Here is a 27153-nt window from a genome sequence, read left to right as displayed (position 1 = left end):
TGCCAAGAGTAATAACCTGAACCCACTTTGGCTTGTACCTCAGTCTAAATCAACTAGCCAGTTAAAAGAGCCTTCTCACATCAAGGTACTGATATTGACATTTGAAAAAGTCGACAGTCTTAAAACACAATTTTCCTGGGGAGTCAGCAAGCATACGCAATTCATTAAAAGACAATATAATGTTGATTGAGAGGTCATAGTAGTAGTGCTAAAAAACACGGACGACAAGTTAGAAGGAGACAACACAGGTGCTAGCGCCTGTGTTGTCTTCTTCTACCATGTTGTCTGTTTTTTTTAGTGCTACTACTATGTCCTCTCAATCTAAACACCAACTAGCCCAGCTTTAAGCCTTAAATTATAATGTTGAATGTGATTAAAATTGGGCTAACAAGCAAAAACATGCTTCCAAAGTATTTTCTGAGATTTTGCCATTGTGCTAACTAAAACAAAACCACATTCACCCTGTTCAAAGCCGAATTTGTGATGGTTACTCTCCATCTCCATACTCTCCATTTGTGATGGTTACTAGCCCAAACTACAGTTCTTCTTGAATCTTTAAGTCTCCATCATAGTTGGATTTTTTTCGAATTTTTCCTATTCCAGTTTTTCAGATGATTTAAATGCCTAATTAAAAATCATCTGACTGGTCTAGAGGTAAAACTTATCCACAAGAGTAAAAAGGGCAGATTGATACTGAGAAAAAAAGTTCAGCCTTAAGTTCTTACTCCTTCTCATCCAATTATTGTCTTAGAAATTGTTCTCATAGGAATGCTTTACTTTTTCAATAATGTTTGCTATTTTTTTTGCTGTGAATACGTGCTGGTAGGTTTAAATTCTCCGCATGTGTTTGTGCACTTATGTTTCGGATATACATCGGACTGAAACATACATATCTAAACCATAGTTCACTATCACAAGCAGGTTTAGCTTCCTTGTATATATTCTCATTTTTTAAAAACAATCGTACTCTAACAGTTCTCTCAAAGCATCTGAAACAGCCCTACAGTATTGAAGATGCACATTCGGAGAACATCTAAAGTCACCGTCAAATGTGGGCATTGGTTGCGCATTCTGTTTACTGCTCACACTCAACCTCTTTTCGCATCATTAAAAGTAACTCCTATTAATGACCTATATAATTTATTGCTAAGTAAACGATATGAAAGAAAACAGAAAAATCATGACGCATTCTTTGATATCACAGCTAACTTACGGCCCAAAGCTAATTACTACCCAACGCATAACAATGACGTCTGGTATGTGCCATCCTTCCGTACTAATTATGGTCGTCAAATGCTGCGACATATAATTCCAATTCTTCTTAATCGGCGCAATGAGCACTGAGGACCTAACGTTACGGTTTTTTTCTTACTGCAAGTTTTTTTCCTCCTTTATCCAGTTTTCTTTTGCGATTGTTATCCTTAGTTTTCCATTTTTCAGTGTCTTTGAGCGTTGCGTGTTAATCTTGCCGACTTCACCTATCTATTATTGCAAGAGGATGTTCACTAATCTTTATTGAATATGATATTTACCTATGCACTGTAGTCTTTTTTATTGTTCTGTCCGTGTTCTGTTGCTGCCAGTTTTTATGTACGGGGGTGTGACCCTCTGTCAAGCCAGTCATAGGCTTTTTGGGTGTACCCCCTAACATCCCTGATGTTGAAATAAAGGTATTTGTATTTGTAAAAAGGAGTCAATTTTGGGCCAAATCAATGACTTCAATCACATCCACAATATGTAAAAAGCACTTGTCTGACTGTCCACAGCGTTCTTGTCATTTGTGCTGCAGATGATCTGTTGGTGGTTTGCTGAGACGAGTCTCACAGACTGCAACTATAGCTGGGTGCAAGCACTATATAGCCCCAAACCCCTAAAAGCTGCAACACTTACTGAACCAGTGCTTCATACATCCTTAGAATCATAACTGAAGAGCAGCATTAGCAGAGCCGTGCTATTAACATGCAGTACAAAGGGAAAGGTGACTAACAGTACAAAGCTATAAAAAGAGAGAGAGAGAGAGAGAACAACTTTTATTTAGAAAGCCTGCAGAGTCGGTTAGGCTCCCTCCAAGCAGGGAGGACAAGCTTTTACCGCGACGCGGCCACTACGTCAATCTCGTGCGTTGTGCTCCTTGAGGTCTTGTTACGTCCCTCGCTACTTCCGTGCATTTGCAAAAAAAAGCACCATACCTGTTGGCTGAGCCAACCATTTCACACCTTGATTTGTGTTAGTATTTGTTTGTGTTAGTAGAAGTGCTGTGAACGGCACTTTAACATGCATACAACCAATTTTAGACTGCTCCAGTCCATGCATTCACGAAACCATGTTTATAGTCAAAGTAACAAACACTGAAGTCACCTTGTTCATTGACAGTTAAGTAAAGCTCTAAGAGAATGTCTTGAATGCCGGGAACACTGCTAAAGAAAAAAAATGAGCTTTTTGAAACATAACAGAGCAATGCCTTTATTGCTGTAATGGGTGGCCCCAGCCAGTTAACATTGGTTAAGAAATGGGCATGACTGCCAAATATCCTGAAACAGGTGGGCTTCTGTACAAACATGCAACTACTCTTTCTTGGTCAGGTGGCCTTTGTCTGGGGTGTTCTCATCTTCACCAGTGTCAGCAGCATCCTTGTTCTGGTCTTCCAAGATGGTATCCCCAACTGCATTGTAGGCAGCATCACTCTCGCTGCCCAGATCAGGCAGGCTTTCGAGGAAGGACAAAAAGGTGGCTGGATCCTCAAATATGTCATATTTGGCAGTAGCGGCCTCGGCCTGCATAGCAAATGTCACTCAATATTTGCATCCTGATGCTGGCCACCTGCTCTGCTGGGCCCGACTCACCTTGGGAGGCTCCTTGGACTCGTTTGTTTCCAATGGCTCCTCTTCCATAGCTACTGCATCTGGTAAGTCCTGAGTAGGTATTTCGGGCACTGCAGGAAAGTGAAAGTAACCATGGCATAAGAACCTTCGCAAGCTAAGTGTTTACCCTTCAAGACATGAGGTGATAAAAAATTTGCTACAGGAGAGCCCCGTTACAGTGAAGCAGAAGCGACTGTGCTTAATTTTTACTGTTCTGGGAGTTAGGTTGTGCCTAAATTATAACCGCAGTTTTATTACATGCACAGACAACCTGCATTGAAACTATCGCCTACCAGCGGGCTGCACTTCCAATGGGTAGACCACGGCAGGCCCTCATCAGAGAGCCAGGCAATTTCGCTGACATTTAAAGGGTGCTTGCTTTTATTGCATGCACCACACTGAGTGCCTGACAGTGTCGCACATTATTCTGAAGTAGCGTGGAATTACTGCTTCAATATCACTTTCGATAGGGCTACATGAAAACAGTCAATGAGGAAAAACTTCACATTGCAGACAGCCTATCTATCACAACAGTATATACATACACACATACATACACCGGGTGGGTGTAAAAAAAGCACATGAAAACCTTTTCAGGTAAAGTGCATGCATGGGCCTTGAGAAGAAGCCTGTGAAGACAAGGAAATTGTCTTGAAGGCGTCTTTGTAGGCTTCTTCACATGGGTGATGCATGGATTTCATATGTTTATTTCCGCCCATCGCTTCAGTTGCCAGTGTGTGCCAGTGTTTGTTTATCTGTGAACATGTTCTTGCTGTGGTCATTCTGTATCTTTTTTTTTGCACTGTACAAAGTTCATCATCTTGAATCACCTCTTAATTATTGTTTTTGGAAAAAAAGAAAGATTATTCATTGGTTGAGGAAATTTATTTACTAAGCAAGGTATTAAACACACAAATGATTAATGTGAGCTTGCAAAGATAAATTAAATTTCTTAACATTGGAACGGTATTTTGTAAAAATTAGGCTTGATGGTATCCGCCTTTTCTACCGCTTTTGAGCTCTGGCAACACTGCAGTTAGGCTCTCAAACCATCTCTGCTTTGAAATTGAGTGCTGTACAAAAAGTGGGCATAGAGGTCTCTGACATGCCCATTTCATTTGCTGGTTTCCTTTCGGCAAGATGGCCATCAGTGTTCCATTGGCTGGATGAGAAAAATGGGCTGCATTCCCTTCTCTGTCGAAAGCACAAACATTGCACATGCAAGTAGCCTAGCTATGTTTTCATATGGAAAACACGGCTACTAATGCAATGTGAAACTGCAGCTAGGCACTGCAGTTTTAGTTGATTACAACAGGGGCCTGCAAGGCAACAGCTAGCCTTCTGCACAAGATACAGCAATAATTTCCCTCTCTGTTAAAGCAGGAACTGGTTCCGCACTATTCCGTGATTCTTACTGAGCGCATGCACTAATTTGTGAGGAGGAAGCTTTCCAGGCACATCTGCGATCCCACACCCTTCTCTGAGCTTTGCTGTCTACCTGTTTGAAATGTTCATTCGACGTATCAAGCATGTGTAATGAACACCAGAAAAAGAGGGAAGACAAAAGCTATCACATCTACACCCTTATCACTTCAAATACCACGTCGTCGCTGGAAGTGTTTTGGGAGTTCCCTGTCGTCATCACCATTTGGGTTTGTTTTAAGCCTGCATGCTTACAAGTTTACCCACTGTGGCAGAAGTGCTTTTAGAAGTACTATAGATAGGGATGTAGAAAACCAGCGAAAAGGACGCATTCACAAGGAGGAGAAGTACACAGGACAACGCTGGAAACACAACTGAATCTTCGCTAGAACAACTGGAACACAATCTTCGCTCGCTTAATCAGTTTTGTGTTTGCTGTTTTGATAGCATTTGTGGTGGTCTCGCGCATGTGCGCCCTGTTCTGATGTTGGCGATCTACCATGTAAAGAATTTTCAGTTGTGTTTCCAGCGTTGTCCTGTGTACTTCTCCTCCTTGTGAATGCGTCCTTTTCGCTGGTTTTCTGCATACCATGCACCAACTGGCCCAACAAGCTACGCTTCTTCAATATAGATAGGGAGCATTTCATGCAATTTCAGGCTCATATTTCTGGGTATGCTTCAATGAATTTACCTCCACTGTTTAATTCCAATAGAGTAATAAGTTTGTAATAAAACACCTGTATGAACAGAGTGACTCAAGGACGTGCTCAATGCTTGCCAGTGCCAGGCTTCCAAGCTTTTAATCCTTTCGGGGACTATTTTCCGTTTCAATTGAAAACAAACATTTTTCCATCTAAACAGTATATTCAAGATTCAAAAAAGCTAATTAGTTTCCAGCGCAAAACACTAGTGGCTTACATTTTATGGTGATAGACAAAATCTCAAAGTGTGATAATGGTTGGAAATTGTAAAATCAGAATTCCAGGATATGTCAGATAAACAGCCGAGGGGTTGTGGTGTCGTATTCTGTTTCAAAGAGGCACATTATGCTCGAAATTTAGAAAAAAAAAAAGATGGTATTGCTGGTGGCAAAATCTGTCTGCCTAAAAATGGCAGCGGCCGTGCTCCAAGCTCATTATTTGAGAAATATTATTTACTTCATTTTTAAGTGAGCTCAAAAAAGCAGCTTAACTGCAATAGGAAGGATGCCAAATTCACCTGAAAGAAAGAAACCACTGTTAGGTGCGGCAAACTTGGGGAAATGGCTGTATTTTTAACCTGTACACAACGGTGCTAAAAGTGTATTAAAGGGTTAAACATCTTGACAGGATCGGCATAACCTGTAATGCAAATAATAAGGCTCTATGGAAAGTAAGTCAATGCCAACTAAGAAAATTTAATATCGAACATGAATAAGTGAACTTTAGTGAAACAAAAATTGAACACCTGCGGTGTCCTGCAAAACACATGCAATTTTGGGATTATGATGCCATCAAAAAGGGCAACTGCAACATGGGGTGTGGTCAGCCCAGGCACAGGAACCATGATATGCAAGCTGATGCTGTGTGTATGGTAAGCACTGCTGGCCCATTTGTGCCCAGTGTTGCCACTCGGCGCACGGTCATACGACTTTTCGAGACAAGATTACTCCTATTTTAAATTTTATAAGCCAGCAACACCAATCCATTGGAATGGTTTAATCAGCTGCACAAATGCATTGTAGGGCCCTTCTGAAGTGTATAAAACTATATTGCGAATTTTCCGGTACACCTAGACACTATGACAGACAGCATTGAGCACTGAAAGAAGGCCCGTGGCAAACAACTATGCCCTAAAAATGTGTTCCCCTGCCAGAAAATACATGTTTATAAAGTGTGCCCAAAGCTTCTGCAAATGGAGCCAGGGAGCTAAGAAAAAGTTGCAGACACATAAGAGCCGAGCACAAGGTAGACAAAGACGGAAACTATCAACTGGTTTTATTCGGTTCAACACAGCTTATATAGGAATTGTACACACGTGCTTAAAAAAGGGGGAGGGGCAAATAAAGTGTGCGCACAAATGAACAAAATCCATGCAGAAAGTTTTTTTCCGCATTACACAGGCTCACCGACGTGTCGCTAATGCAGTCCTCGCCCTTTACTTTGTTGTGGTAGACTTCTAGAAGCTCACAGGCTGCTTTGTCTTTGCTCCTGCCTAGAATCTTTATGCTCTTGAGCCGTGGCTGACAACCTATGCATGTAATGCAATGAGCCTGCAAGTTCACTCATCTGCTCTGAACTGACTGTGTATGCTCCCCTGCACTTTCACTCACGCAGCGGCCTGCCTGGCCAACATACACGCGACCACACTTCAGCAGGATGTGATATACCATGCCTGTGGCACATTTCACGAAATGTTTCGGCATGTTTTATTCCACATCTGCTTCGTCAAGCTCCTTTGTTGCAGATCCTTGGGCATAACCCGGCGAGCTTTCACGGCCCTGAAAAAGTCACGCGGATTCCATGCCTGTTGGCCACTTTTTTCATGTCATGGGCAACTTTGTGCATATACAGCATAACAGTGGCCTTCTTTCTGAGCATGCAGTCATTACTGTTGCCACGTTTTTCTTTTTTTACTTTCTGTAGAAGGTTCTCAGCCACAGCTGTGATTACCTTGCAGGGGAAGCCAGCTGAAAGCATCCTGTTAATCCGATTATAGAAGCTGGCGCGCACTGCATGCAGGCACGCCTTTGCAAGAGCAGATTCTAGCTTTTTATAGCTCTCTTAACTATCTTCGGATGCACGGAATCATATGGAAGAAAATTTTTCTGTGCTCGTGGAGCATAATGGCAGCAGATATGATGCAAGCCGAACTGCAAGTTAAGATCTAAGAACTGCAACGAACTGATAGATGGAAGGCCATACATTAATGCCAAACCCTTCCCATATTGTCTAAAAAGGTTTAAAACACCGCTAACTTTTCTGAATCACTGCAAGTCAAGGTTTTTTATTAGGTAAAGCATTGAAAGAAATCGTCCACATATCTAAAAGCTTCAAGAAGCCCACGGTTAGTAAACGCATGATCCAGGGAGTGGTCAATAGAGCTAAGAATATATTGCTAGGGCCGGGCGACACAGGAGCCAATATAAATTCTTTGTCATTGGATGTAAAAGTTGTCGTTTAAAAAGGTAAAAGTGGCTTTCAAATAAAATTGGAGCGAAGAAACGAACCTGTCAGCTGGCACACCGGCAGAGTTTTAAATCCCAATTTCGCCATTCCTTTCAATACATTCTCTGATGGCGGCGAACAGAGCATCATGATGCACTGAATAAAACAAATCCACCACATCAACAGAAAAAGCATAGCCAATATGAGCATTGAAATTCAAAGAATGTACATCACCAGTTTTCTGTGGCGAATGGGTCATTCTGTAAAGAATTCAGATATTTTTGCAGATACTGGCTTGATAGGAACTGCCATGACCCCTTCTCACCAACAATTGTTCTAAACGGCACTGAGTTTTTGTGAGTTTTCGCTGTGAAGAAAACCAATAATGCATTCTTTCTACGATCATCGATCTTGTATGCCTAGAAAACCCTTACATAACGCTGCAGCTTTTAGATCACAATTTGCTGTTCAGCTTGCACCATATCTGCTGGCACTATGCTCCACGGGCACAGAAAGAGCTTCTTCCATATGATTCTGAGCATTAGAAGATAGTTAAGAGAGCTATAGGAAGCTCATGCCTGAAATCTGCTCTTACAAAGTCATGCCTGCATTCAGTGCATACCAGCTATTATAATCAATTTAACATGCTGCTTTCAGCCGGCTTCCACTGTGAGGTCATCTCCGCTGTGGCGGAGAACCATCTATAGAAGGTAAAAAAAAAGAAAAACGCAGCAACAGCAATGAGTGCACGCTCAGAGAGAAGGCCACGGTTGTGCTGTATATGCACAAAGTCACCCATAACATGAAGACAGCGGCAAACAGGCACGGCGTCAACGTGGTTTTTTCAGCGCCATGAAAGCTCGATGGGTTTCGCCCAAGGATCTGCAACGAAGGAGCTCGATGAAGCAGATGTGGAATAAAACATGCCGAAACATTCGTGAAATGCGCTGCTTGCATGGTATATCCCGCTCATGTGTGGCCGCCGTATGAAGGCCAGGCAGGCTGCTGCGTGAATGAACGTGCAGGGGGGTAAACACAGTCAGTTCAAAGCAGAGAAGGAGCCAACTTGCCGGCTCACTGCATTACATGCAAAGGTTGTCAGCCAGGGCTCAAGAGCATAAAGACAAAGTAGTACATGAGCTTCTAGAAGCATACCACATCAAGGTAAAGGGCAAGGACTGCACTATAGTGATACTTTTGCTATCCTGTGTAATGCAAAAAAAAAAAAGAAATAATTCAGTGCAGACTTTGTTGATTTGTGCGCAAACTTGATTTGACCTCCCCCCCACCCTTAGGCGCATATGTGCACTGCTTGTACAGGGTGTTACAAATTATTAATACAGATTTTTATCTGAAGAGCCGCGAAATATACATTAATATTTACCTAACAGAGTGCAACGAAAAGACAAGAACTAAAACAAACTCATCAACAAACTCATCAAACTCATCAAGTTCTGAATTCATTTTAAGACACAAGGTTGTATAGAGAAATTGAGGGCCTTTGACATAGGAGGCGAACTCAATTTAAGAATATTGATGAATGAGCGTCGTACTTCGAGATATGGAGCATAGAATATACGTGTTTGGCAGTGTTTCATATTCATAAAATGGCATCGCTGCACATGGTTTCATCAAAGCAATCACGTCAAAATCATCTGCATCTTAAGACTTAAACAGAGTCTGCATTTTATTCAAGGAACGCCCATTTTATCAATATGCAATGTAGTAAAGCCAACCTAAACAGACCTTAAAAGTGCTTTTTTTCACGTTCGATATCTCAAATCATGATGCTGATTCTGAAATTTAATATACTGTGCTCACTTTCGATTTTGACAGTCTTGAATTTTGCAATATAACCCTGAACCCTAAAACTAAATATAAGAAAGTTAATCAGTTAATTTTGGTTAATTATTATTCTTTTCATTGCACTCTTTCAATAAATAATGTCCACATTCGCATAAAATCACACTACATACACTCTACCAAAGTATCTTTTATGGCTTTTTGAAGAAAAATCTGTATTGAATAATTTGAAACACCCCATATAAGCTGTACTGAACCTAATAAAACCAGCTGAAAGTTTGCGATGTTTCCATCTTCATCGTTTTTCCTGTGTTCGTCTTTTGCGTGTACACAGTTAGCTTTTTCTTCATAGCCATACATCAACTTGCCCAGCAAGACGTTCTTCTAAAGAGGCAGGCTTCCAACCCCATCTTTTACAATATCCATCACTGCAGCCTGCTTTAGGCTCGTGCATGTTTAGCCAAGTAACCTGCAGAGGCAAGTGGAGCTGGCAGGCTACTAACCATCTTCCTACACATGTACGTACTTTGCAGTCGTAGGACGACAACGTATTCAGCCTGCTGACTGTATTCATGGCAGCCAAGCATAAAATTGCGTGCGCTTCACATTCAGACTATCCGAAATTCTAATTTAAATATATTGTAAGACAGGCCTTTGGCTCCCGAACCATCGGTGGCTGGTGCTGAAGGAAGAAGACGACGACAAGTGAAAAAACGTTCCGATGCTCGTCGATGCTCGGTGCTGGACTGACCGCTGCCTCTGGTCTGTACCTGGACTGTACTGCTAGTCGTTCGTGACGTAGCAACTTGGAAGACGTCCTGCATTACACTATACTGTATTTAGTCGAATCTAGGCCAGCCTCTATTCAAAGCAGACACCCAAAAGTTGAAGAAGGCCAAGCTAAAAAAAAACTTTCCTCCAATGTAAGCCGGCCTAAAAAAACAATTGAGAATGACAGCAGGAACAGCATGCAAACGGCATTTATTTCCATGAACATGGTTCCACTCATTCATCCGTGTTATCACTGACCTTCTTATCACATGCCCGCGCCACCACAAAAAGAGGAAAGGAGAATGGCAGTAAAAGTTTGTTTGCAGGCTATGGATAGCAATGGTTACAGAGCCGTCTTCTGTTGGCATTTCGTGGGGGTGCCCCCTGCGTGCTACTTTTTTCTTTTTCATGCTTTGTCATCGTGTTTTATAAATATAATGACAGAATCCTCGAATCGTAGCCGACCTATGAGTTTCATACCTGGTGTTTTTTAAAAAAAACTATAGGCCTAGATTCGAATAAATATGGTATTTTGCCAAACTGAAATATTTAGATGGCAAACTATGCACTGCCACTTCCGAAGGTAGAGAGCTGTAGCTAAAGCATAGTGAAATATTGGAAGAAAAATGCTAGACCTGCAGCGACAAAGTATTTTTCAGCATTCAAGAGAACACCCAGCACTGAAAATTCTTTTTTAATCTGTTCGCATTAGAACGCCCATTATCGTAAAAAGTGTCTGGCACTGGTGCTGGCATCGGAAGCCTCGGTTGCAAGGAGGAAAATCAGTGTGAGGAACATTCCAAACTACACTTTGAGGGGAGAGAAGGGAGGAGGAATGTGGCGAGAAAGAAAGGTGGGAGGTGGCGGGTGCCTATAGGGACACCGCAGTTGCCAATCAGAGTCGGGTGGAGAGGGAATATGGCGTGCCACACTGTGATTGCTGGATTGGATCGGGAAGGTTAAGGTGGGGTACACCGTGTCACACAGAGATTGATGGAATGGATCACGATACCCGCTCGCACACCCAGTCAGCGACAACATCCTAGAGGAACATGAATGCTAACTCATACGCATCAATCGCACAAAATTTACATTCACATGCGATGGTTTTGCTCAGATCTGAGATGGAAAGGTAAATGGTCGATGCTGGTTTAGGACAGGATTATTCAGTGATTACTGGGAGGCCATCATGGTGTGGTGAACAGTTTTACTAAATTAATTCTTTTGTCTAGGCCAGTTGGTTCATTCCTGAAAATGCGTGCTTATCTTCTAGAATTTTAACAATGGTTTTGCTTTGCACAGATCTTTAGCTGTTTTCCTGACTCACTATGGCATCTTTCACCCCCTTGACTGTGCTTTTTGCTGAGATATTTTTAATGAACTGTTGAAGTGTTATCTTTTGACCACTTGACCCTGCTTTTGCGTTTTGATTTTAATAAGTTTTAGTTACTGTGTTTGCTACCCACCGTAGCCTAGTTTACTGTGCATTTTCAATGATTTATCTAAAACATTTGTTACTGTTCGTTTGCATTAAGCAAGAGCAGTTGCTCATCCTGATTCTGGGCTTTGCCTGGGTCTTGGCAGTTGTTGTACATGCAAACCATGCATATGCAATTTTGCACTGTTTGGTTTTGTTTCCTTCAATGTTTATTGTTTTTCCATCTTTGGCACTGTGCATGTGACATGCATTCATTTGTCCTCATCTTTATTGTGCAAGAATTTTCAACAATTTTGCTGTTAATGGTGAAATTTGAGAATTTTGGTGGGAAGACATCTGGCCATTAACCTACAACAATGCAGGGAAAAAAGTCATATGCAGAGCTTCACTTACTGTACAGCCGGAGCGACATTTGTACAGCAAGAGCGAGCCGCTCCTGTTCTGTCATGGCTTCATAGTTTTGTGGCCATGATACTGGGGACATAGCAGCTGGTCCATTTCCCATTGACATGTTGAGAACTTGCTCCAAGAGCTCTTCTTCAGCAGACATAGCTGCACAACAAAAGACAAAGGTACGTTGCAATGGCAGAGTACATGGTTCACTGGTTCTGAATGGTTGACTGCATCCTTACTAGACTGAACATGGCATCAATAGAGTTTTAACATTCCTAATTGCACACTGTGTAACAGGGGAGTTTATTTAGCTGTGCTGAGGTCGACCGAGCAGCAGTGGTAACTGTCTGCAGTCAGCTGGGTCAGGCAGGCTCTCATTCTATGTAATGGCAACACGGCTAGAGGAATGCGCATCTTCTTCTTTATAATGACCCCTATAGGGAAAGGCGGAGCCATCCTGGTGACTCAGGGTCACAACAAGACAACTTAATCGTAAGAAGGCTTGAGGCGCTGGACAGTTAGAGTCGCACTGCCGCGTCAGTGGAAAACGGGAGACTGTGTCAGGGGCTCAACAAGGTAGTTAACAGGGAATGTGCACTACAGTACGCATTAAGGGCCATGGTACTCGGCAAGAAGTTTCTTGGAGAGGCCAGAAGTAGTGAATGGTATCCACAGCCACTGGAGTGAGCTAGGCAGAAAAGGCGATGCAAGCTGGTCATCGTCTTGACACTGTTTTTGGCCTCACTGAGTGTCTGTCGAGAGTGACCATGCGATCTGGCAGCACTCTTCTGCATGCAAAGCACTTTGAACTCTGAAAGTGCTTCACTCTGGCTTCAAAGCTGAGACGTATGCCATGAAGAAAAACAATATTCCTGTTTTCCACATTTCCCACACTCTGATCCCTTTCTTTGAACATGAACATCAGACAAATTAAAATTTTATACAATGATACTCCATTACTAGTGCCATAGTCAAAACAGTAATGCTATTTGCACATAGGTCAACCTGTTTTTTTCAAAACTACACTCTCCAAACTTCGGGGTCAACCAAGATGCAAATCATAGGCAGGGAGTTCTTGCAAACTTGGCTAAAAACTAAGAAGAAGAAACACCATTGCAGACAAACACCTATCTGCGTGTCTTTCTTGTTTCTCTCTTTGTCCGTTCAATCTTGGCTATGAAAGGAGAACACCAACAATGCGTTCTGGCAGCCTTGGAGCCTTCACGAACTACAGCAGTAGCTGCCATCCTCATCGCGCACAAGTTTCATGTGCTCTTTGTTTTTTAAGTGAGGCAGACAAAATTCTCAGGTAAGGCCAATACAAACATAAGAACGGAGCCCCATCGCACCGTCGCCGCATTCGCCGCCCACTTTAGCAGCACCGTCCTAATAATGAAATTTCCTTCAGTCGCTTCGCCACATGGCGAATCATGCCTCCCGAATTTGGCTAACCACCCTCGGCAGCATTTAAGTGAGCCATCATCATACACGTGGAGACGCAATCCTTAATGACTCCTTACTTACCATCAAAATTCTATCCATCTAATTACAACTCGGAATGTACACTATGTGGCGAAATAGCCACTTACCATCACATAATGTGGAACTGTAAAGAGGAGCCACCACCGGAATCTCTAATACAAGTTTCTACTACAGAGCAATAGGAGACCGCGTTGGTCAGCTCAAACCTGGGCATTCAGACCCGGGCTATTGAATTGGCTACTCAGGTTGCTATCAGCCACAGACTGATAGCCTTTTGCAGTCAAATGCGCCATTCCGATAATGTCACTGAAATGTGCGTCAGACACTGTGGAAAACGTCGGGAGTTTCTCACGGCACTGCTGCAGCTCCAGTATGTGATCCACTCTGCTGGTCACCTTAAGTGCACGTTGGCAGCTCGGAGCTTCTATTAGTTTCCTAACTTTTTTTTCTTTGTGGGTGCCAAATTTAGAGGGTTAACCTACCTATGTATTGACCAATATGCGAGTAAATATGGTAATGCACAGTAATAAACCTCAATGAAACTCAGACAAAAAATTGACAGCATTTACGCTCATATTGCATAAATTTGGAAATTTGGCACTAGCAGGAGGAAATGTCTATTTTAAAAACAATCTGTGCCCTTAATTTCGATCCTTTCCTTAATACCTTTCTTGACGGCATGATCGGGGTGTCCATCGAATATGACATTTTGACTACTTAAAATGCCTGCATAGGCCACACTCTGTCGGTTTGGCAGAGCAAAGCCACTAGTACCTTGAGCCATGCTATGAATCAAATGTAACACTGCACCATGACAAAATTTCAAGGGTAATGCAAACGGCCACTGCTGTAAAAGCCTGACAGCTGACAGCTGTTCTGACAGATGTGCTGGGTCTAGTATATCCACAACATTTAAAAGTTTAACCAGACAGCACTGAATGTTATGCTTTATAACACTGTGCTGCAAATAAAAAAAGCTGCTACACTAACGTGGGCTAAAAGATAATGAAACAAGACAACAGAACAATATACCCCAGTATTCTGTATTCATTTTGTTCAAACAAAAAATCTTCACAATGCTTCTTATGCTCAAGATGTCCACACATGAAGCGTTTGCAAGAATTGTTGATTAGCAAGGTTACGTTAATTTCATCATTGCGAGGCATTCTGTGACCGGTGCAGCTGCATAAGTCTACCTATATCAGGTTCTGTTAGGAAAAGACCATGATAACAGCCTAAACATCAAAACTAAACCCCACAGGAGCAGCTGTTTTTTCCTGAGACTGTACACCTAGAACACCAAAACAAATGGCTCCCTATGTTGACTGCATAAATATCTATTTGGATCTATAGCACTCTACTGTACAAGACTCTTTGGTCAAACACATGCTACTTAGCAGTCTTAAAACAAAAACTAATAAAACAAACCTATCTTTATATTTGAAGCCCATGGTAGAGGGAGGGCAGACAGATTGTTTTGTGCACACACACAAAGTGAAGAGAAGGGAGGGGAAAGCATCAGGGTGCTTGCCAACGTTTCGACAAGAGGAGTTGTCTTCGTCCTCTTATAGGGTTGTGCCACACAATTGTGAGCAGTCTGGCAGACCTATTATCTAGGGAACTAATGCAATCAGACAGACTAAAACTTTTTAAATCACTTCTACATCCTAAAATTCATTACGCTTTAGCACAGGACTTGTTTACAGCAGATATACTGGGCAAGCCCATCGTTTCGAACAATAATATGCCTACAGAGAACTTAGGACTCTTTTACAGCAGATATATGGGCAAGCCCATCGTTTCGAATATGCCTACAAAGAACTTGTCAGTATTTCTGAACCACTACCTTGCAAACATTCCAACCCACCTTCCTTCTTTTGTCGAGGACACACTGCACTTTCTTTGAATAACAGAGTAGCTTAATGATGCAGCCGTTGTCCCACTGGATAGCATACTGGTTACACTTGACGTCGCCACTTTGTGCACAAATATTCTTATAAATGAAGGGATCGACATGCTCTTGACTGCTCTAACTCAAAATCCACACCCGCATGAAACTGAAGTATACCTTTCGGTGCTTGAATCGGTACTCACGCTCAACTATTTTGAGTCGACTCTTCTTATTACCTTCAAGTATTTGGAGGAAGTATAGGCACTCCCACTGTACAGAGTTATGCAAACATTATTATGGGGTTATGGCAGTCTAAACTTCTAAATTAATTTTTAGAAAAACCATTCACAAACCTGCGTTGCATAGACAACATTTTTATGATATTAAGCAAACAAGGGAAGGGGATGAGGGGCTCGTTATAAATATGACAGAAGCCAACAGCCACAGAAACCAAGGGGCACAGGGGATTTTTTTTTTAAGTTATTTATTTTGTGGTGTTGATCAATTTAGAATAATACTGAATATGTTATCGTTTTAAAGATAACTGATTAGAAAAGCAGGAGAAAAAACAACCACCTGCCGCCGGTGGGATCCGAACCCACGACCTCCGAATTGCGCGTCCGGTGCTCTACCTCTGAGCTACGGCGACGGCTGTCAATTCTTCTGCTTTCGGGGGTATTTATGTTTACAAGTAACCTAACCTTGAGAGTGTTCATCAGCGCCACCCACGTTCATAAGCGGCGGACGTAGAACGTCCTGAGTTACCGCAGGTGTGACGTAGAACGTCATCGAACGGAGAGGGTGGAAGCTGCGTGAGAACCCTCTTATGCTTCCTAAGGCGTCAAGGCTGCCAGAATCGAGGCCCTCGCTAAGCAATTAAGCAAACAAGGGAAGGGGATGAGGGGCTCGTTATAAATATGACAGAAGCCAACAGCCACAGAAACCAAGGCAGCCTTGACGCCTTAGGAAGCATAAGAGGGTTCTCACGCAGCTTCCACCCTCTCCGTTCGATGACGTTCTACGTCACACCTGCGGTAACTCAGGACGTTCTACGTCCGCCGCTTATGAACGTGGGTGGCGCTGATGAACACTCTCAAGGTTAGGTTACTTGTAAACATAAATACCCCCGAAGGCAGAAGAATTGACAGCCGTCGCCGTAGCTCAGAGGTAGAGCACCGGACGCGTAATTCGGAGGTCGTGGGTTCGGATCCCACCGGCGGCAGGTGGTTGTTTTTTCTCCTGCTTTTCTAATCAGTTATCTTTAAAACGATAACATATTCAGTATTATTCTAAATTGATCAACACCACAAAATAAATAACTTAAAAAAAAATCCCCTGTGCCCCTTGGTTTCTGTGTCTGTTGGCTTCTGTCACATTTTTATGATATGCGAACACCAGTCTGAAACTATGAAAACTTTCGTCTCGCACCTTAATTCATGTCACTCTAGCATTAAATTTGCCTTCCACTACTCTAAAACACGTCAATTTTCTCAACACTAACAATTGCTTTCTACATGCCATCTTAAAAATACATTCTGCAGGATGCCTACAGACAGACAGCCAGATAGCAATACTTAGATTTCATTCCCCATCATCCCATACACTGTAAAGAAGGCATATTTGTGGGACAGGCAACGCGCCTAAGAAGAATATGTACCGACGATGACTATTTGAAACACCTCCACTTACTTAAAAAAACACCCTAATTGATAGGAACACTCCCTTAAGGGCGGATGTGGGGATCAGATCACAAAAATCGCGAAAAAAGTTGAATTTTGAAAAGTACACTTTTTGGCATCTCCAACACTGTTTCTATGTTGTACTGAAATATTTCACCCAAAAATAAACTTTAAGCACTCCAAATAAATATATCTGTCGGCATCTACGCATAGACAGTGTGTGCTAGCTTAGAACTTTCAGGCTTGTTTTCTCGAAAGCTTGTTTTGAGCTTAGTACCTTGCTCGTGGAAAGCCTAGCACAGCAATGGGTGCATGGATTTTTACCCTGTTTGTTTTGTTGTGATCACTGAAATGTGGTCTGCGTCAAGACAGTCTCAGATTTACCATTTAGGCTCGCATGTTTTTATTACATGATAATTAGAGCATAATACATTCTAAACATAAAAGAAGGTGCATATTGTGTCCTTTATAACAAAGAGCAGAGAAATTTTAAAAAAAAATTTAAGACAGAGTTCATTTACACCACACTTCTTAGTAAATATTAAAAGCATTTACAGACCTGTAGCTTGTTTTTTGTCATGCTAGGCTTTCCACAAGCAAGCAACATGGAGACAACATATAAACAATGATAAAAGGGAAACTACTAAAGCTGTCATTGTGAAACTTTATATCTGATTGTTTGGTGCTGTTTTAAGCCAGTCTGCAAAATTTCATTGCTCTAAGTTTAAAAACAGAAAAGTTGCCTTTGATCCCCTCATCCCCCCTTAACAATGCTGTCCAATGAGCAACCACACTAAAATGAGGCGATGTACTTAAAAAAGGAACAAAAGTTAACAGTGAGCACCCCCTGCACGAAATACTCGAACGCCTTCGAACAAACAATTTTCAGCAGAAATACCACCTTATTTTAACTAGCAACGATTGTCTCAAGAAAATATTTCCCGATGCACCAAGGGCAGCATACAGACGCAACACAAACCTGAAAGATATCCTAGTGCACGCTAGTCTCAATAAGAAATCCCCGCCGACAGTCAGCTTATGCTCTCGACCTACATGCAGGACATGCAAGCATTTACGAAGCGACACAGCTAGCGACTTCATCTGCAACATAAACACTAGGTTTAACTGTGCATCATCTAATGTTATCTACATTTTTCAAAGCTCTTCTTGTCCAAAAAATATATTGTGGAGAAACTGGGAAATCAATGAGCGCCAGAATAAATGGCTGTTGGGCTGACACAGCAAAGAACATAGAGATGACAACATCAAAACATTTCAATCAACGTGGTCACAACTTCGTTGAGCTTAAACTAGTAGGATGGAAACTTGAGCGAGTTGGTATAGATGCATTTTGGGTTGAATAGCACAGCCGGATGAAAGACAGACAGAAGGAAAACAACGCAGATGAGTGCTGACTCAAAACTACATATTTTTTTAAGAATATTTTAGATTGTACTCTGAGCATGTGCATGGGAGTTGTTGTGTCCTGCTGACTGCTGCTATAAATATGTGGTTTCTAATAAAAAATCTAGTTGCAATTCAGGGCACATCTGTTTTCTTTCCCTTCTTTGCCTTTTTTCCAGCTGTGCTGTTTCACCCAAAATGAGCTTAAACTATTCATTCTTCAAACAGGCTTCAAATCTGCAAGGGACAGAAAATACAGAGAGGCATTCCTAATTCACAAATTTAAAACCTTACAACCAGCAGGGATCCACATGTCCAGAGCAAACCTCGAATCTCTCGGGTACATTCCAGCACTCGCGTAATTCTTTAAAAAGGGCTTGCACATGGTCAACATAAAACCGGTTTTCCCAGTACTTCATATCACCCCTTTATCGTTTCTTTCACTCTACCCGTCCACCCCGACCCATCCTCTCCCCACACCCTCCCAATTCCTTTTTTTCTCTTCCTTTCCTCTTTTAGAGCACAGCCCTTAAGAGCTCGTTCATGGGTTGAGTTGCGTTGCCGCCTTCAGTGCAACCGAGCCAAACCATAAATAGATAAAGAAAAATAAACATTGGTGTGACTGGGATTCGAACCCGCAGCGCTGCAAACAGATCGGCTTTGCTGGGCACTGCACAAGAGCTATCGCCGCAGCCAATCACACCTCGTGTTAAACTGCAACATCCTTGTGCTGTGCATTGCACATCGTCGTTTTCTTCAACTAATACTGCTTTCAGACTAATGTGCACATTCTCGCGAGCAGTGCATTGCACATAGTCATCTTCATCAACTAATACTACTATCGAACTAATACCGTCCCCAGACGGGCCGACAACCCAGCAAAGTAAAACATTGAGCCTACAGAGACAGAGCACTAGGCTAACGCAGCAGCTGATCACGCCTCGTGTTAAACTGCAACACACGCTCGCTCTGAGCATTGTACATTGTGGTCATATTCTAACACTGTTATCGAACTAATGTACACATTCTTGCATGCTGTGCATTGCGCATTGCCATCTTCAACTAATTACTGTCAAATTAATATCGTCACCAGAAATGGCGACGACTCAGCAAAGCAAAATGACGAGCCGACAGAGCCTGAGACACCGACAGAGCTGCATTGTAATTTCTCGTTTGGGAAAATCTGAATGTTCCTCAGAATTTTTTATTTGTTTTGTAAGAGGGGGTTGTGGCTCAGCAGTACCTTGGTCGCCTTCCAACGTCCAGCAAAGGTCCAGGCAAACGTTGGGCTGCGAGCGAGCTTCATGCCTCTGAATCGTCGTCGTCTTTCACTCACACAGCGCCCCACAGTGAGCGAGCGTGGCTGCTTCACTACAGTTTAAATTATTGCTCTACCTTTACCTTATGCCCTGAACCTCCTGCTATAAGTTCTCAGAAACCCGTGGCTTCCACGCTCCTTGCCCTCCCCCTTTTATTTCACACTTTCTACGCACCCGCCCGCCTTTTCTCTTTAGCCTTTAATTTATTTTTTTTTTGTCCTCCTATATTTCGTTCTGACATGCTGCTTAATTCTTTTATCCTAGTTTTTCAGGTCAACCTAGCCACTCGTACCATGCCACCTGTCGCAGCAGCCTTTCATCTCTCCAGGCTCCACACCCCCGGACTCCTTTCCGCTGAGCTGGCGTATTTCCTTTCACAATTTTGCAGGTCAGCCGGTTAATTCTCCCCAGTAGCCATCGTGCCTCGACACGATTCATGCTCCCCATCCTAACACCCTTCCCATTTCATGCCCTGCCACCGGGCATTCCGCCTGGCAGTGAAGGCCCTATTTACAGCCCACCAATGATGAACGCTTTGCACAGACGAAGAGTCCTCTTGTCGAAACATTGGCAAGCACCCTGAGGCTTTCCCGTCCCTTGTTCACTTTGTGTGTATTTTTATACTTGTTACTGTAATACAAAATTCATACAGCTAACAGAAAACTGTATCAGACCCAACAGGCTTCAGTGAAAATTTTCTCTAAGCCACTGGCAGCCCCTCAAAGAAAACAACCACATTTTTTTTTCTAATTTTTTGTTGCCAAAAAATCTCCCAGCTAGCCTACTTCCGAGGCTAGCATGCAAACTCTCCACCCTACTTTTCTTGACACGACATCAAGAAACACAGTTGTATTGTAACTCCGCATGTCTCATAACATCTCTTGCAGCATTTTTTTCTGGGAAGAACATGGCGTAAATAGAAACAAAAGCTGTGCTTTTTGTTGCAAACTGCAAGACTGGTGCAATAAAATTCCCTGATGCTAAATAAATTGAAAACAAAATGCATTCTATTTTGTGCTCATGGCTCATTATTTGAAGTCCTCAAAGCGGTTGTTTTAGGTCTGTACGCAGTATCTGTAGAAAAATGCGTGAAATCACTTGGCATCAACTTTTCAGAACATGTCTTGCAAAGATCATGTGAACTACCATTCGTCAAAACAAAATGAGGCTGTAGGAATGATAAACTGTTGCCACTATTTCCTTCAAGCTGCAGTAAAATACGTGCTATTTTCTGCTTTTTTTAATTCCCATCTAAGTTACTGTGTTTTGATGGGGGGCAACACCACTACAACGAATATGTAGGAAATCTCTGCCTCAAAAAAAAAAAGAAAAATCTCTCTGACATGCAGTCGAAAATTCATCATTCTTTGAGCATACAGTGCCATTTTTTTTCATAAACTTAAGCTTGTTAAAGCCCAAGATATGTATGTGTTTCAGTGTACATAAGGGTACATTAGATACATTTTCAGATTTAGTTCAGCTAAACACACCTTTGAGAAACTATTGCTTACGCTATCAGCCACCTGTGATGAATTACGAATTAATATGGTACTGCTAACCCAGAAAAGTATTTATGAACGGTTCACACAAAAATTGTCTGCCACCGCCGCAACGCATTAGTTCATTATCTCAATTTTATTACCCATTTTCCGCATTTCTTGGAATATATATCTTTTCCTCTGTATTTTGCCACTTTATTTTTCTCATCAGAAATAATCAAGCTACTTTTTGTATTCTTGTACAAACATATCGTACACAACTGCAGATGGGTGACTGGAGCTCAGTCGAGCTGCAATGAAGCAGCTTCTTATTCAGTCACCCTTTTTCGCTGTACTTTGTACGCAAGGCGGACTGATTAATAATAACACTTGTTATGTACATAACCAGTTCTGGTCAGATTTGCTCTTTTCAAGCAATGCCCCACATAATATGCAGAAAGACAGGAGTTTTAAGAGCCAGAAGTGACAGTACTGATGAAGGGCTGTCGCTGCACTGTCAGCAAGCACCATCAAGATGCACTGCACTCTGTGTCATGCATGCAACGTTGCCATGGCATGAGAAAGGGCAAATATACCTTCCTTCCCATCATTTGGAGGTGCCTGAGCAGTTCCCTTTGCTGTGTTGGCCATTGCCTGCCTGGCCTCGATCTGGCGATGTTCCTCCATTGACACTCGCAGGGCCTGCCAAATGAGTAGATATAACAGCATTGCACAGTATACATGCCTCCAAGGGTCACTAAAAGTAACTGAAGACATGGGTCCCATGTTTCCTAGTGAAATCATAGCTTTTCTGTGGCCATAACAGGCATGCTTGCAGGTTGCCCCGGATGCATGAAATTTTACTCAATGAATGCTGGAATTAAGGTAACAGACAAGCATATTCCACCCAGCAGATAAGTAAGTGTTTGCAGTCAATATAACTGGAAAAACATATAGATGCAAATGCATGCATGCATGCATGCATGCACTAACATACATATTCACACACGCATGCACACATAAGCATTTGTTTCAGCTAATGTAAGTGAGCATTTTTCTATAATATCGCACAGAATCTAAACAAGATAAGGTAAATGGCATTATCAGCTAGCTGCAGCAAAAGAGCAGCTGGCTAATAGTAAAAAAAAGGGTATAAGGTCGATTTCTCCAAGCTGAGAGAGGGAAACAAGTTAAAAACATGACTCAAGCCACTGTTTCTGATTCTGATAATAGTAAGCTCAGGCTCCTTTGCAAAATGACAAGTGTTTGAGCACTTAAAGAACATAAACACGTATTTTTATTGGGTTTCAAGCGAACCGAGTACTACAGTGTAAGTGAGGACTTCTTGCCAAGAACTCACCTTGTGTGCAAGCAACTTGTTCAGTTCGCAAAGGTATATGACTTGAAAATTAAACTAAGATATGATAGGCTCATTTCTAATAATAAAACATACATTTGTGACCACACTGCCCAGAGAGTTGTCAAATAAAATCCTAGTGCCGTGTGCTAGAACAATATGAAATCACCAAGACTAATTAATCTCTTGCCAATATCATAATATTCAGTGTTATACTTAAGCACAATGAAATATGCAGCCTCATCTCATGTTTGTGCAGCAATCTGGTTTTACTTACTGAAACATGGCTTCACTAGTCAATAAGAGATCCCGAGACCCTACCCTCATTTGTCAGCTTTGATATCATTCGCAAGGATAGATCTAACAATGGATGTGGTGGCAGTGTTCTTATCGCTACTAACAGAATATTGCGCTGCACGACTTTTAACATCTCAACTCCTCTAGAAATGCTTTGGCTATGTATTAACGCCACCTCCCCACAGTTGCTCATTGGCATTTTCTATCGACCGCCGCATAATGAAAGTTGTTTTAACTCATTATAACATGATCTTCCGCACGCTCTAACCACTAGGTACCAAAACAGCCCATCCTTCTTTTTGGTGATTTTCCCTCAATAAACTGGACTTACCCAGCTATCCTATCAAAAAGTAACAATGAGAGTGAATTCCTGAGCACATGCCTTACATTTGGTCTAATTCAACTGATCACAGAACCTACATGCATTACTGACCACTGATCCAATATTCTCAACGCATGCCAATTTATTTTCTTTGCTTACTTTTCTCCCTTCCATCACCAATTCAAGACCACCACCAAAAATCACCTGCAGCCCCAACTGCAATACTTCTTGCCCACCCCTCCTGCTATATGCCTTGAAGGGGATTTTCAAGAATCAATGAAGTTGGATCATCTATCTAGTCATGTGACTTACCAAGGCAAGTTCTGGGTCGTCATCTCCAAAACCAAACTCGAAGCTGCCAGTGTGATAGTTGATGGGAGTGCCATGTCCAGCCTGAACAATTGGAGAGTTTGCGAGCACATGCCACAAGACATTGCCTGGTGGCACCGACACCATGTGGGACCTGTGGAGTGTACGAAGAGCACATGCTACTAATTTGGTGAGGCAATGATTTGATGCAAAGGTGGACTAACCTCTATGCCTTAAAGCAGGTGTGTCAGCCTGAAGGGTTGCTAAAGAGCTTCAAATGACTTATCCAGCGGTTAATAATCTGTCGCTTTTCAGTTTTCACTATGATGAGATTTCTTTCTTATCCTTTCTGCTAAAACAGGCTTCTTGAGTGAAACACAGGCACAGTGCCAAATACACAGTGCACTGCCACTGGTGTGTAGGCCTTGACAAGCTTCTGCTATTGACGCAATAATTTTTGTGAGAGTGTTTTATTTCGATTTATGGGGGTTCAAAGCGACTTGGCTATGAGAGACGCCGTAGTGGAGGGCTCCGGAAATTTCAACCACCTGGGGTTCTTTAATGTACCCTGACATCGCACAGTACACAAGCCTCTAGAATTTGCCATTATAGAAATTTGACTGCCGCGTCCGGGATCGGAATTCGATGGAGGCGAAATTCTAGCTTGTGTACTGTGTGATTGCAGTGCACGTTGAAGAATCGTAAAGGTGAATAAAAATTGGAGGATGCTTAAGCTTTGCTTGTAACAGTGGAACATGACAGTCTGTTGCAGTGCTGCCAGGGGGCCCCCGGAACTCGACAGCATGTTGCAGTGCTAGCAGGGAGTCCACAGAACGCCATCCCAGTCATAAAAAAACATTGGGTCCAATTGAGAGTCAATTGGACCCAGTTGGGCCCAACTGGACCAAGCTGGGCCCAACTAGACCCAATTGGAAGCCATATGGACCCAATTGGACTCAGGAAAACCAGTCGGGGAGCCCAACTAATTTCCCTAATTCCAATTGGACAGTTCAATTGGTTTCTGAACTTCCAATTGGACTCAAGAATCCAACTGGGGAGTCCAATTGGTTTCTGAACTTCCACTTGAACTCGGGAATTCAATCGGGGAGTCCAAATGGTTTCCCTCATTCCAACTGACCAGTCAAATTTGGTCTCTCAGCTTCCAATTTTAAGTACAGTTTGCTCTGCCATTTCACCTGAATTATCCAACTGGTTCCCAGGACTCCATTGGTTTCATCGCTTTTGGCTGGACTGCCCAGTTGGTCCCCTAGCTGTGTTCCAAACTAGTGGTCAAATTATTTAAAGGCAGAGTTGATTCCTCTATTACTAAGTGGCTAGTCCGCTAGCCAGGTAATAGAGTTAGTGCCTTGCTTCGAATGAACAGTCCACAGCATATTGCAAGAGAGCCAGCAGGAGGTCCAACTCGATGTTCCAGTTGGTTAAAGATGCACGATTGAAAAATTTACAATTGGTAAAAATTAATTGGAAGCCAATGATTGCCTTGATTGGGATCAGAATATTGCTCTCTATGAACACAAAACTGGGAAGTAATGAGGTCGTAGTAAAAAGATATGAGCTGCTTTATCTACTGCATTGATTTAATCATTTGAACTATCACTGCGGGCATGAATCGATGAAATAACTGTGCTCAATGGACAAGCGCCACTGGCTCCAGCAGCAGTGTCTCATGAATGGGGTATACAAGTTGCAGCAAAAGCATGTTTTGTGCATATATATTGACTGTGTCTGTGTTCCTTCTGTGTGATATTGCAGGCTTGTTTGTCTTCACTTTGCTAAACTTGGAGTTATCACAATTTCAATTCACAATTTCAATGCACAGTGTCTCCTAAACTCCTGGGGGAAAGTCCACTTGGTTCTACATCATTTGAATCAAACTGGAAATTTGAAATGAATTGACTCGTTGGTTTTAACCATAACGCGTGCACTGATGATGTAGGCCAAGAAAGGTCTACTGGATCAGACCAAATGAGGTCTTTCAATTCAGGTGGACCACCTGGTGCGTGCGCATTGGAGCTGACCTTATGGTGTTGGCCAATTGGAGTGGTCCAAATGGCATTTTTCAATTGGTATTCTCCAATGATGTCGAAAACATGTTTGGAAATATTCAATTGGTTCAAAGTGGTAATTTCTAATTGGAACCCAATGGTTTTTTTTTTTTTTACTGGGATCGCACATTCAGTGCAACGCTTTTCCCGTGGGACAAATCACTTGAAGTCTCTAGGAGGCCCTTCAAAACAGCCCATTCATTTCCGAAGAGATCACAAATGGGCTGTAGTGACGCTGCTCCCTGAATTGGCCATTGTGCACCTCGATTGTGATTTTAGAGGAAAGGAAAGGTGCAGTAACTGTCGCACATATATCGGTGGACACCTCAACCACGCCGTGAAGGAAGGGAGGAAGTTTGGAGTGAAAGAGAAAAGACAGAAAAAAAATTAGCTGAGGTTTAGCTCTGGTTAAACCGGGCAAGTTGCGTAAGCAAGCAGCAACTGTTTTGCCCGAGGCCCCCTCCCACTTCCTCTCCTCTCTCCACATTCCGACACATGCATCAAGAGCACGCGGCAGCGTCGCCAGGAGCTACGCGACGGCTCGAAACCTGGCGCAGTATTGCTTACGCAATAAAAGAGGCCATAATGGCAGTCTGCATCTCCGCTGGCATCGCATCTGTTGACCACAACAGCATACAGACGCATACATCACAGGCGCTCGGGCAGTATTTGTTCCATGACATCGCAATAGCTAACATCCACACAAAACATGACGCACACAGGTCCGGTCGCTGCTGCCTGCCCGTCTGAAGCCTGAAGAGGTCACGGAGGGCTGCACCCATGCTGCCACCCATAGGGGCAAAACCGTCGTGTTATCACCAGACTCAGCGTTCGGACCAGTTGACGTCTTTAAAGGTTTCATCTGCCGGTCCTCCAAATTAAAATTCACAACCCCTGTGCAGTGTCAGTGCACGTAAAAAACCCTGCGTCTCCGAAATTACCAAGGAAAAAAAACTGAGGAGATCACTATTTGAAAGAAGTTTGCAAGAACACAGACTGTGAATTTGAATAAAGGTAAGGTGTGTGGCAAAGTAATGGCAGAGTACGGAAAGTGATGGCATAGTTCTACCATCTGCTGAACGCCAAGTTCTGGTATAGCCCGAAAGATGCAGCATCGGCAGTGCAAAAGCCTGATTGCCCTGCATAGACAGCTTAATAGGTAGCATACCTCTCAGCCTGTGATGGCGTCAAGGGGAGGCAAGGGGTGGCGGTCACCACCCCAAAATTTAGCCAGGCCACAAAAAAAAAAAGTCTCGCTCTTCGTTCAGACCCGATGAGGCATATACATTTCACAATTTTGGCGCTCACATTTAACCCCTCCATAGGTGACCTATCACATTTTTTTCATTTATTTTGTTTTATGAAAAGCAATGTTTCAGAGTCACCATGCCTCTTGAGTTTTTGCTTCTGCATGCCACCCCACCACTAATGTCCTGCCACCGTTACTCCTGCCTGCCGTGCCAGAAGAGCAAGTTCAATTCCTGCCACCAACACCATCCATCTCCATTTTTTTTTTCATTCCCTTCATGGCTAAAATTTCTGTGACATACAGAAAGGTCTCGGGGAACCAGGTGTGTAACACACATTCTGCATTAAAAATCACAACTGCTACACTGCCCAAGCTAATGCACCCATAATATTTAAGAGCTAAGTCTATAAATTTGTTAGTTTGAATTGTAAATCATTGCACCACAAATCCATGACTTTGGGCATTC

The 27153-nt window shown here is 42.6% G+C and overlaps 1 protein-coding gene, 1 non-coding gene and 1 pseudogene across 3 annotated transcripts in view; 1 reads left to right on the top strand and 2 right to left on the bottom strand.

The window, feature by feature from the left end:
- LOC149349450 (uncharacterized) overlaps nucleotides 1-27153 on the top strand; it is a 508176-nt pseudogene that overhangs the window by 6784 nt on the left and 474239 nt on the right.
- The window catches only part of LOC149349461 (26S proteasome non-ATPase regulatory subunit 4-like), a 48197-nt gene continuing 23486 nt past the window's right edge, over nucleotides 2443-27153 (bottom strand). For both annotated transcript variants that reach the window (XM_089578403.1, XM_089578402.1), the window contains 5 exons: nucleotides 23376-23526; nucleotides 21684-21789; nucleotides 11835-11993; nucleotides 2844-2932; nucleotides 2443-2774 (listed from right to left, as the gene is read on the bottom strand). In XM_089578403.1, coding sequence (XP_089434529.1) covers nucleotides 2565-2774; nucleotides 2844-2932; nucleotides 11835-11993; nucleotides 21684-21789; nucleotides 23376-23526 — 715 coding nt within the window. In that variant the 3' untranslated portion in view covers nucleotides 2443-2564. The remainder of the gene's footprint in view (nucleotides 2775-2843; nucleotides 2933-11834; nucleotides 11994-21683; nucleotides 21790-23375; nucleotides 23527-27153) is intronic.
- TRNAA-CGC (transfer RNA alanine (anticodon CGC)) lies at nucleotides 15785-15856 on the bottom strand. The gene has a single exon. It is a non-coding gene; the product is annotated as a tRNA-Ala (tRNA).

This window comes from Amblyomma mixtum, chromosome 3, assembly GCF_055824585.1.
Source record: "Amblyomma mixtum isolate Tamu chromosome 3, ASM5582458v1, whole genome shotgun sequence".
NCBI lineage: Eukaryota > Metazoa > Arthropoda > Arachnida > Ixodida > Ixodidae > Amblyomma > Amblyomma mixtum.
The sequence above is the reverse complement of the archived record's forward strand: the minus strand, read 5'-3'. Positions and strand labels throughout refer to the sequence as shown.